The sequence below is a fragment of the Astyanax mexicanus genome, chromosome 24 (genome assembly GCF_023375975.1).
Source record: "Astyanax mexicanus isolate ESR-SI-001 chromosome 24, AstMex3_surface, whole genome shotgun sequence".
NCBI lineage: Eukaryota > Metazoa > Chordata > Actinopteri > Characiformes > Acestrorhamphidae > Astyanax > Astyanax mexicanus.
This window is the reverse complement of record NC_064431.1, coordinates 26864924-26877486: the sequence shown is the minus strand read 5'-3', so window position 1 is coordinate 26877486 and position 12563 is coordinate 26864924. Positions and strand designations below refer to the sequence as shown.

General features: G+C 37.9%; 2 protein-coding genes across 4 annotated transcripts in view; both read right to left on the bottom strand.

Annotated features, from left to right (window-relative positions):
* Positions 1-12563, bottom strand: part of LOC103029679 (solute carrier family 2, facilitated glucose transporter member 9-like) — a 1095244-nt gene that overhangs the window by 454843 nt on the left and 627838 nt on the right. The gene's annotated exons all lie outside the window — the stretch shown is intronic.
* Positions 1-12563, bottom strand: part of slc25a26 (solute carrier family 25 member 26) — a 69588-nt gene that overhangs the window by 54977 nt on the left and 2048 nt on the right. The window contains exon 4 of the mRNA XM_022682370.2: positions 497-601. Within this exon, the coding sequence (XP_022538091.1) occupies positions 497-601 (105 nt within the window). The remainder of the gene's footprint in view (positions 1-496; positions 602-12563) is intronic.

Below are 12563 nucleotides of genomic sequence, written 5' to 3'. Positions count from 1 at the left end.
TCATACAATTTTATCAAATATATACTAATTATTCAGCACCAAGTAATTTAATATGTAATTTAATATTTCTTATCAATAAGTACCATTTTTACAAGTCAAAAAGTAGTAATAATTCAGTATCTACTATTTTACTTTTATCCTGGATATATGGAAATATATGGAGTGCATTATTATTAGCATCATGACATTCTGGATCATTGACTTCTGTTAAAATTCTTGTATTTTTTTAAATATATATCTGAGTTAGGGGTGTGCAATATCATATCGTATGCATTAAAAAAGCTTAATTTTAATTTTGTAGCAGTAGTTTATTCTTGAAATATATATTTTTTTAATTAAGTGTTTTGTCATATCATCAAGAATATCGTTATCGCAAAAGTACTATTAAATATAATTTTAAATATTGTAATAATACTGATTGTATTTTCTGTAATACGAAAACAAAATTGTTTCACTGTCTAAATGTGTGTGTGTGTGTGTGTATTTATATACATACCTCCTCTCGTAGTGTGGCCAGCAGTACGTGGTGTGTGTGTTGAGAGGGAGAGGCCTGTGTTCTCTGTTTCACCACTTCTGTAGGAACTCTGATTAGACATGCCACCTAAACACCACACACACACAAACACACACACAAATACATTAATACAAGCACAAATGCATTTATTCATTTATTCAGAGGCTCAGTAAAGCATGTCTCAATCCAGAGAAAGAATCAAAGATAATACCAAAAAAATGTTTAAAAAGCTCTGTATCCGTAGCAACACTTTCCAGCTGAAATCATTAAATAATAAATAAAATACAGTAGAATTACTCTGGAAAAAAATAAGAGACCACTTTAGTTTCTGAATCAGTTTCTCTGATTTAGCTATTTATAGGTTTATTGTTTTGTGTAAAATAAACATTGTTGTTTTATTCTATAAACAACAGACAACATTTCTCCCAAATTCTAATAAAAATATGGTCATTTATAGCATTTATTTGCAGAAAATGAGACCTCAAATAATGCAAGAAAATCAGTGTTTGGTGGAGTTTTCATGCATCTTGGCATGTTCTCCTCCACCAGTCTTACACACTGCTTTTGGATAACTTTATGCTACTCACTCCTGGTGCAAAAATTCAAGCAGTTCAGTTTGGTTTGATGGCTTTTGATCATCCATCTTCCTCTTGATTATAATCCAGATGTTTTAAATTTGGTAAAATCAAAGAAACTCATAATTTTTAAGTGGTCTAATTTTTTTATACAGCTGTATTTTGTTCATGACCATATAACCTCAGATTAATGATAGAGCAGATCTCTGTAGGACAGTAAACGTGTATCTCAGGCTGTATAAACACCCTGTCTGGGCTGTCAGGCTTCAGAAAGGGCTATTTGTTAGCGAGCGCTGGAGAGAACAGCCAGTTAATTGGACAGTAACTAACAGTGGCAAAACATCCATTCAATACAACACGAGCTGAAGCAGGTAAAGGTCACTGTCATTGTTTATTCCAGACACATGAACACTCAGGCTTTAATGTGAACAGTGAACACACTCAGACTCAACCCAGCACACTGTAAAAACACAGGTTTGTTTCAATAGAACATCAGGCCATGGGCTTTATTAAAATATATATTATATATACTTTATACATTATATATAATGAAAACACACTTAACAACGAACATTTGTTAGTTTTTACCATTGAATAAATTAAAAGGCCTAAATTGCACTGTAATTTTAATCATAAATGCATCTCCACAGTGCAATTTAGACATGAATTTACCTCAGCAGTGCCTTTTACCACGCATTTACCTCAGCAGTGCCTTTTACCATGCATTTACCTCAGCAGTGACATTTTAATTATGAATTTACCTTAGCAGTGCACTTTGCCATGCATTTACCTCAGCAGTGACATTTTACTTATGAATTTACTTTAGCAGTGCAATTTTAATAATAAAATGTACCTCAGCAGTGCTATTTTAATCTATTCTAATAATTTCTTTTGCTGTGCTATTCGTCACATATTTAGCTAGCTACCTACCTACCTTTTTTTACCTTTTTGTAAAAAAAAATAATAATAAATAAATAAATAAATACCTCAGTAGTGCTATTCTATTCATAAATTTACCTCAGCACATTTCAATTCCGAACCTAAATTTACCTCAGCACAGTCCAATTTCAGTCTTTTTTTTAATTATTTTTTAGCAAAATAAAAATTCACACTCTAGAGACAGATTATATCTGTCCAGTATCATTTATTTAACTTTAATCCTGGATATATGGAGATATTTGGAGTGCATTATTAGTATCATGACGTTCTGGATCATTGACTTCTGTTACAAATCTGATACAATTCTTGTTTTTTTGCACTTAGGGGTGTTATATCATATCATATCATAATGTATGCAATTAAAACATAATTTTCATTTTGTTGCAGTAGGGTATTCTTGATTTTTTTTTTTAATTCAGTGTTTTGTCATATCGCCAAGTGTATCGTTATCACAAAAATCCCATGAAATATCATGATGATTATTTTAGAGCCATATTGTCCACCCCTAATTTGCACTATTTTTCTTGTAAATGCACAAAAACAAAAACACACACACACACCTCCTCTCTCACACACACACACACACCTCCTCTCTCACACCCACACAAAACACCGCTCTTTAAATGTCAGCACAGTCTCCACTATAAGTCACTGTGCTGCTGCTGCTGCTGCTGCTGGAGTTCAGTATTAATATGAATGGAGATTCCAGTCTGCAGCTCACTGGAGGCTCCATTAGATCCATGCTGGGGCAGAAACACCAGGCAGCAGCACAAACAGAAAGCAATCTGTCCAACCGCAGGGAGATCAGCGGGCATCGCAGCCAGAGCTCAGCCTCATTCCAGTGCTGGAGCTGTGCTGGGTATACTGGGAATCGCTGCTAAGAGGAGAAAGTATTCCAAGAGTTTAACTCCAGGTTTAAAGGACAGATTCAGCAATTATTAATTTCCTAAATTCTGCTGCAACTGTAACATACAGCCAACTGCTGTTGGGTTGTTCTTTTCTGGGTTGTTTTATATATATATAATATTGAGCAGGTTTGCATCAGTTTGTATGAAGCCTAGACGCGGACCAATTTTCAGAATTACATGCAAAACAGTGCTGGAAAAACTGGTAATAATTATAACAATAGTAATCGTAGTTTTTTTAAAAGCCAGGACCAATTTTCAGCAGTAATTAATAGATTTGAGTTTAAGAGCAAAGTGATTTTTGTGTTTTGTTGTGTCTAACATAAAGCACAAATATACTCCATTCATGAAAGAAACTAAAATAAAGTAATCTCAACGATATAATACTAATAGTGCATTCCATATATCCAGGAAGTAAAATAGTTCATATTTAATGGGAAATAAGAACAGCAAAAAAGTTGCCCTAAAATAATATCACAACATTTAAGAGAATTGTTGCAATAACAGTATTGTTTTTTTGGTTATATTATTGTGTATGATAAGATAAGGCACTTGAAAAGCAAAACAATAGTACTTTTATGCTATTCAGTGGTGAAATAATTGAATAAATAAATGAATAAATCAATACAGCACAATGCATTAAATAACCATATACAGCTCTGGAAAAATAAAAATAAGAAACCGCTTAAAAACTATAAGTTCCTTTGATTTGTACCAAATTAAAAACCTCTGGAATATAATCAAGAGGAATAAGAGGAAATTAGATGATCACAAGCCATCAAACCACCAAGCTGAACTGCTCCAATTTATGCACACCAGGAGTGAGTAGCATAAAGTTATCCAAAAGCAGTGTGTAAGACTGGTGGAGGAGAACATGATGCCAAGAAAACTGTGATTAAAAACCAAACAGGGTTTTTCCACCAAATATTGATTAATTTCTGAACTCTCAAATGTTTTATGAATATGAACTTGTTTTCTTTGCATTATTTGAGGTCTGAAAGCTCTGCATCTTTGTTTTTTTTTATTTCAGCCATTTCTCATTTTCTGCAAATAGATGCTCTAAAAGACAATATTTTAATTTGGAATTTAGGAAAAATGTTGTCCGTAGTTTATAGAATAAAACAACAATGTTAATTTTACTCAAACATAAACCTATAAATAGCAAAATCAGTTTGTTTCTTTATTTCTTTCTTTATTTAATTCACTTTTATTTCTTCATTCATGAAGTCACGTAAATGGCAAACACTTGTATGTTCTCAAATATTGTTTAAATTGTCTTTTTATTTATTTTATTTCTTTTTCTTTTAAAAGAAAGAAGGAATTTTATATAAACAGAACTGAATCAAAGGCTGAAAGGATGGAAGAATCTCAGCTTTAGTGGGGAAAAAAAGACCTTTTTCTTCAGCCGTGTAGCAAGAGTGTCTCCCAGTGGCCAGCAGGAGCACTAAAATCCCATCATCCAGCTGACAGGAGACTTTCCTGAGCTCATTACTTCCTTTTTTGGCTGCGTTATCGTTTATGAAACACCGTCCACCACGTCTCCTCGTTTCAGTCCTCCAAAGGATCAGAATTAACGGCGTTAACCGGAGAGGAAAGTGGATATGACAAGTAATTCCCGCTTTAATTGAATCGCACTGTGCAGAGAGGCAATTTCAGAGCGGCTCACAAAGGGAGGGGGAGAGGAAAGCGGGGAAGAGATATTTAGCTGTATCAGATAAATTAGGGACATTGTTGATTTCTGGGTAATTTAAATGGAGCAGCAGGGTGGGGGAGAGAGAGCGTGGGCGGCGAGCAACATCAAATTAGACGGCTCGAGCGAGGCCTGCAGCGAGTTACAGCCGGCTGTAGGGAGGCTAATGGGGCCGTTTGGCTATCAGGAGTGACAGGCGGAGAGACAGCTCTGCCAGCAGACCCAATCATATCCAAATATGCACCAAAATTAGACGCCCGGTACAAGACCCGGCCAGCAGGCTCAACCCTAACATACTAAACAGCCTGTTCTAATGGTGGCCGTATTACAAGACAAGCTACGCCCATTAAGTAATAAGATACAGACCCAGTAGAAAACCAGTGACTGCAATTATAGTTAGGGGTGCAGGAAAAATCGATTCGAGCTCGAATCGCGAATCTAACATTGAACGATTCAGAATCGATTCTCATTTTCAAAAAAAACGATTTTTTGCTACTGTCGCAGTGAACTCTGCGGTACACTTAAAAAGCTCTGCGCGTCAGTGCTCGACTGCAAACACTGGTAATTTACGCAGCTAGTAAATAAACACGAGTGTTACTGACCAAAATAAACGCTTTTTAGGAGACAATACCTGATAAAATCTGTTTTAATGACGTTAATAAACATCACTGTGACAGCGCTATTCACAGTTTCACCGCAGCGAGGAACGAGGACGTGAATCACTTATCTAGCCAGCCTTTACTGATTTCTGCCCCAATAACCCTTTCAATAACCTCCAATAGACTTTAATAGTCTTCAGTAGCCTTCAACAGTCTAACCTTGCAGCCGTGGTTTGTCCACTAAACTCCGTAGTTATAAACATCCTGAGGTTAGCAGCGCGCTAACTGACCTGTTTATAATGTAATCCCAGCAGTGACTCCGTGACGGCTGCTCTAAACTGCTGCTGTTAGCTGCTTGGGTTGCAAGATGAACTGTAGAGAGCTGTATTATCCGGACAGTGGTGTTAAAACCTTTATTTACTACACAACTTTAAAAACTGTAAAAAAAAAAAAAAAAAAAAAAAGCTCCAGACTGGCTGAGCTGAGCCCTGTAGCCTGCGGCTGGGCTGTAGCTCTGTGACTGAGTAAAGACAGCGGGGCTTGTGATTCTGCTGCTGCTCCGACTAGTGGTTGGATGAGGAACTGCAGCCTTCTGTAAGCGAGCAGTTTCTCCGGCCATCCACACACAGCCCTGAACTCCTGAAACATTTGAACTGAAAAATCGTTCTAGAATCGAAAATCGTTTCTGAATCGAATCGTGACCCCAAAAATCGGAATCGAATCGCCAGACAATGAGAGATTCGCACCCCTAATTATAGTACAATTCATGCAAACTTATAAAAAAAAAAGCCTAATTGCTATTATTGCTAATAAAAGCAATAACCAATAAACAACAATAAGCATGCGCCGCACAGGCCCAGACCTGCCCTAGCCAACTGTCAGTGCTATTACTGCAAAACATCTGGAAACATCTATTAGCAACAACACATCCTTAGCTACCAAATACTTGATATAACATAAAACACACTCATTATATTACAGGATAAACTCCCATATTATACAAGACAAACCCGCTATTATACAAAATACATGGAACATTGTTGGTTTATTCTATTCTAAACTACGTACAACATTTCTCCCAAATTCCAAAAAAAAAAAAAAAAGTCATTTAGAGCATTTATTTGCAGAAAATGAAAAAATGGCTGAAAAAAGATGCAGAGCGTATAAACCTCAAATATCAATATTTGGTGGAATAACCCTGGTTCTTAATCACAGTTTTCATGCATCTTGGCATGTTCTCCTCCACCAGGCTTTCACGCTGCTTTTGGATAACTTTATGCCACTCCTGGTGTGCAAAAATGTAAGCAGTTCAGCTTGATTTGATGGCTTGTGATCATCCATCTTCCTGTTGATTATATTGGCATATTTTCAAATGCCAAGCTCTATATATGATGCTGATCATGTGGACACACCTTCTTTGGTTGACCAATGGAGAGGCCTGAATGGAACCTGTCCTGTTAAATTGCTGAATGCTCTTGGGCACCGTGCTTCATCTCAGTTTCAGGGTGTTAGCAATTTTCTTATATCCTAGGCCATCCTTATGTTGAGCAACAATTATTTTTTGTTCAGATCCTCAGAGAGTTCTTTGCCATGAGGTTCCATGTTGAACATCCAGTGACCAGTATGAGAGAGCATGAGACACAGAACCAAACACCAAATTTAACAGCCTTGCTTCCTATTCACCCCCATTTGCACAGTAAACAGCTTTTCTTTAGTTTGAAACACAGGATCATGCTGCTCCTCCTGACCCTTCTAGTGTAGGGAGCACTACACGTCATAGAGGAGTCCTTGTGAGTGGACAGGTTAACAGGTTCTGCTAAATTGGGAGAAAATCGAGGGGAAAAAATGTAAAATAAATAAATAAATAAAGCCACCATCAACTGTGACACCTTTATGAAGCCTTGGCGAGAATCCGAGCCCCGTTATTTATTATCTCAAAGCCACGGCCCCCACATCCCTGATCGTATTCCGGATCTAATCAGCCCTCAGAAGATGCTACCAAGCATACGCCTCCTTCACTCTGAATTCCAGCGGACATGTGGCGCAAATCCTCCTGCAGGTGTTTGCTTAAAAAAAATATATATATAACCAATTCTGCCCCACCTGTAGCTCCCCCTAGGGGGCCTCGGAGAGCACCGTCCCCCCAAAAACCCATCTGCAGGAGCCGGCCTGCGCCAGGGCCATAAAAACACCATTACTTATGCACAGACATAACGTGTTCAATCTGCCAGTCTGCATTAGCATCACCCGCCTGCAGTGTGACCCCCGTGCTCTTACTGGCAGCGGGGTGGCCGGCTGGGTTGGAAATGGGGCACAGTCGAGAGCTCATGTACTGCCATAACCATAAATCATACACAGCCTTTTTCTCCAGGGCTAAGCGGGTATTACTGGTCATGCTCTCCATTGGCTTGGTGGACATACGGTATATTCATTTTTTTAATAAATTTGTTTAACGCTTTAAATCCTGGACAAAAAAAAAAAAAGCAGCTAGACTTTAACATTTAACACTATTTAAAAATTTTGTATTGAATTCAATAATATTCAAAAATATTAAAAAAAAAAACAATCAATGACAATACAAATATTAAAAAACTTAAAGGAGCCCTAAGTCACTTTTTGCATGCTTTTGTATTTCTACATGGGTCTCGACTGTACCTATAAAAAAACAATATAAGCGCCAACAAAATCCATCCACCTGTATTCTGTAAATCAGCTTAAAGAGTTTGTGTCAGGAATCATTTGCTTCTATGAGCCGTATGGATGCTCCCTTTTTAGAGCTTAGATTGTGCCTAAAAAATCTGATTCGAATGATGTTAATTAACAATGCAACACTGAAGAAGCATAGACCTATTATTTAATAAAATGTTTTTTTTTAAGAAAAGCTACATACAGCACTGCAAGTCAAATGCAAGTCAAAAGTGGAGCTTGAGTGATTATTACACTCTAATTTGTGCAACTTTCATTTAAACTCAAAAACTTGTTACTTAAAGCTCACCTTCCGCGAAAATCCAATTTTTCTTGTTTTTTGTGGAATACAGTAGGTCTCTCCGAGTTGAATGTGTACACCTGCACATTAAACTGTTTTGCAGCCCCCATTGTCTGCAGGAGCTAAGCAAAGAAATCCCCCCTCCCCCCCTGCGAAAAACGGGTGAATTTTGAATTATCTTTCTGCCTACGTAGCCGGAAACTCACAGACCAGCCCACCTTGGCTCGAGAAACTCCCAGAGGCGGAGTTGAAGCGACGCAACATCACTGCTCATCAGTTAGGAGGTGGGAGGCAGTGAGCGGCAGAGCGGTGGAGGGGCGTCGCAGTGCTCCTAGCCAATCAGAGGAGAGATATTTGCATGCTGTTTGCATGTATGAATATTCACGAGCAAAGCTGGAATCCGGTCATTTTGGACACACCCCTAAAACAGTCCATTAAAAAAGAGCTATACAGAGACACCTGAGCACTTTTTTTTACAAAAACGGCTCACATGTCATTCATTCATACTAGAGACCACAACTAGACATTTTAAAATGAAAGAAAAAACTACGGAAGGTGAGCTTTAACTAAATTGTGACCATCACGCCATAGCTTTATATAAAATAAATATAGCATTAAAAAATAGATGCCTTCGCCACAGACTATTTTCTTGAGCCCGACATGAGAAAAGTGGTGGGAAATCTCGGGTTGGGTCGGGTTCATGCAGAGAATCTTAGCTCTATTCCTTTATTGAGACGTCACAATACCAAAACCTCCACCACCTCACCTCCACCCTCCCCCCCCTCACACGTCAACCCCCATGACTTTATCAGCTGAAGATCCTTTATTTAAGTTTACTTGTTGTGAGAGTACACAGCAGGATTAGCCAACAGAAAGTAAAATAAAGTTACAAACATAGAGAAATAAATACAGAGATAGATTGAGAGAGTGATGGAGAAAGGAAGAGATAAAGAGTGAGATGAAGCGAGAGAGAGAGAGAGAAAAGATACAGAGAGAGTGATGGAGATACAGCTTACAGTGAAAGAGGCTAAAAGAGATAGAAAGAGATTAAGAAGGAGAGGGAAAAAGAAAGCGAGAGAGAGTGAGAGAGAGACTGTGAGAATAATTAGATGGTATAAAAGGTTATTAGGTTATAAAAGGGTGGAAACATCAAACCGCCTCACCTCAAAGATCTGAAAAGAGCCTGCTTTAATCAGCCCTGTGATTCTGACCCCACCACAGGTCACCCCAATCAATCAGGAAGTTCATCCCTGAGTTCATCTCTGAGAATCCGCTCCAACAATCGTGAGAAAATACTTTGTAGTTTTATGATGAAAGACTAGGGCTGCGTATCGAACTTCGATACAAAAAGACACAGACCTAAGTTTGATACTTTGCATGTAAATTTTAAATGTAACCCTTTATCATAGAACTAAAGTGTCCTATATGATCAGCTGAAAATAATATATACAGGGTTCATACACGTTATAACCAATAGATTTCCATGATTTTTACATGCCTTTAAGGCAAATTTTCATGACCGTACGATTTTTAAAACATCAGTGCAGACATGGACAATAAAACAAAAAATCTACTAAAACTACAATTAAAACTCATTATAGTAGCTCTAAAATGAATCAGATAAAATGTTGACACACAATCTTTAATAATAAAATGTGTGCCAGATCCTGAGAGCTCCATTGTGTAGGCTTAAACTACTGAATTAACTCTGAGCTGACGTATTGGTAAGCTCAAAATAGATTTTTTTTGATCGATAAACTTAAACACAGACTTGTAGACCAAATTTCCATGACTTTTCCAAAACTTTCTGGGCATTTTTAGTTTTCGAAAACTTATCCAGGCCTGGAAATTGCTTTTTTCAAATTTCATGACTTTTCCAGGATTTTCATGACCGTATGAACCCTCTATATATCATGAACGCAGAAACAAATAGGTGGTCATAATGTTATGGCTGATCAGTGAACTCAAATTGGCATCCGTATCCAACAGAACTTACTTCCCAACTGTGACGTAAAAGTCTTCCTCCCTGGATGACCTGAATGAAGGGGTTTTCGTGTCTAAACCCCCAGATTACAGGCCTTTGAACTCCGCAACACACTCCCCTCCGAACACACACTCCGCTAACGCTTCATCTCCGCAACTCAAATCCCGGCTTTGAAGAGCACAAATCCCTCAGCAGCGAGCGAAGGGTTAAACGCAGGGCTGACCTCTGTCTCACCTCAGATAAAAAAAATTTAAAAACAGCTGCCTTTCGTGCCCTGTCAGATTACATTCGGTGACTGCTAGTCATGTTAGCATTCTTAGCATTTTTGATCTGTCTAAAAAAAAGTGTGAGAAGAGATCCAGACTGAGATCAAAGGGAGGGGTCACAGGGTCAGGACAGTGGTGGTGGGTTGGTCTGGTCGCTGAATGCAATCAAATTCTCACAGCAATGTTGCAGCCAATATGTAGCAGAAAGCAGTCATTCCAGGACAGTAAAAACAGTTATTCCTACAAAATCAATACAAACTATTTTATAATACCCTTGATTTTAGATGCAACAATGACGATTACTCTTGCATTAATTAGCCAGAGAGAGATTTTCACACGTATAATGAGAGAGTGACAAATCCTGAGCATCCTGATTGGCCTCTCCTCATAATTAGTTGGCCAATGAGGTTTCAGTGTGGGTAAAAGAGTGGGAGAGAGAGAGACATTCATTTATTTCAGGGTGGGATCTCCTTGTAAATAAAAAAAGGAGGGGAAAAAATCCATCCGTTTTCCGTGAATCAGCTGAAAGAGTTTGATATCAGTAATAATATACTTGTATAAGCCGTTTGGATGCTCCCTTATTGTGGCAACACATTTTAGAAACCTACAAAAAAAACACCCTTGTGCCACCTCTTACCCATCAACCCCCACCAGAGCCACACCCAATAGATCAGTTTAAGATTTGCCATTTTGGTCATTTTGATTGAGAACATCAGACAGGACATGGTACAGATCCCTCCATCAGACAAAGTCTGCTGACTAATCCTGTTGTGTAAAGTCAGCAGATGAGGAAGATTTAAGTGCTTTTAAATAATGAGTTTTGTGGTTCTATCATGTTTTTTTGCACATGCCATTTAGCACAAGCTAATACTAACATGTGGTAAACTCTCAGTGCATACATGGCACAATCAGCTTAAGCTTATTTGCATAAAAGTGACGGAGCCCTGAAACTCCTTATATTAAAGTGATTTTGTGCAAAGAACTTCAATAACATGTTTTGTAAAGATCATAGACCAGGGGTGTCCAAACTTTTTTTGTTGGGGGCCAGAAGGAGAAATATATTTGAAGTCACGGGCCACAGACTCTGTTATAAAACAAATAATGAAATATACCACTTTAAATAATACTTTTTTCATGATTATTTCATTTACACACCATTTTACTTGACTTACTATCTTTATCTTTGACAGTGTTGTGTGAACTAAGATTTTTCAAATTGATGTTTAATTTCATGATGTCTCTTAATATTAAACTCCTTAAGTATGGCAACTTTTAGACTCTTTTTTTTGCGCTAGAAATGCGCACTCTCTCCGCTTTTAGACTCTTTGGCCCGATTTTTTGTACTAGAAATGAGCACTCTCTCCGCTTTTAGACTCTTTGGTCCGTTTCTGACACCTAGTGTTCAAACTTTGAATCTCACATTATAAAAACCTGCTTAACAGCGGGCCAACTTTCATTTGATTTCTAAAATACCTCGCGGGCCGCTCCAAAAAAGGAAACGGGCCGCAAATGGCCCGCGGGCCGTAGTTTGGACACCCCTGCCATAGACCTATTCTTTTTCCTATATTGTACAAAAAGTGGTATAATATGTACCCTTTAATACCCTTTTCTTCAAGCATTTGATTTTGGTCCATTTCATCATTCTTTTGACTTTTGTACCAAATACAGGATGCTTAGGAAAACAACAGAAGAAGAAAAAGAACAGGTGTTATGCTGAAATTGGGTTCTCTGTTATGCAGCAAATTACACAGGTGATTTCTTTATCTACCATAACTGTAGATTAATTAATCCTTATTTATAAACAGAAACAAAAGGAATCATAAGATGATCAGTTGCAATCAATCTGCTGTGTGATGTGTGTGCACTCGATGGGGGTTAGATTTTGGCAGGAAGGCATAAGTTGGCATAACTCCTGGCAAAGGCAACTCACCAAATTGAAACCATTCGACAAAACAATCAATGTAAAGTAGAGGGAGGCTCCGCCTACACAGTCGATGATGACAGGACATAGCAAAGTTTTTACTCCACTCTGTCGATAAACATCAGAGTTAAACCAAAACTAACCAGACTAAATATACCGGACACAATGTAACAAACACATTTAT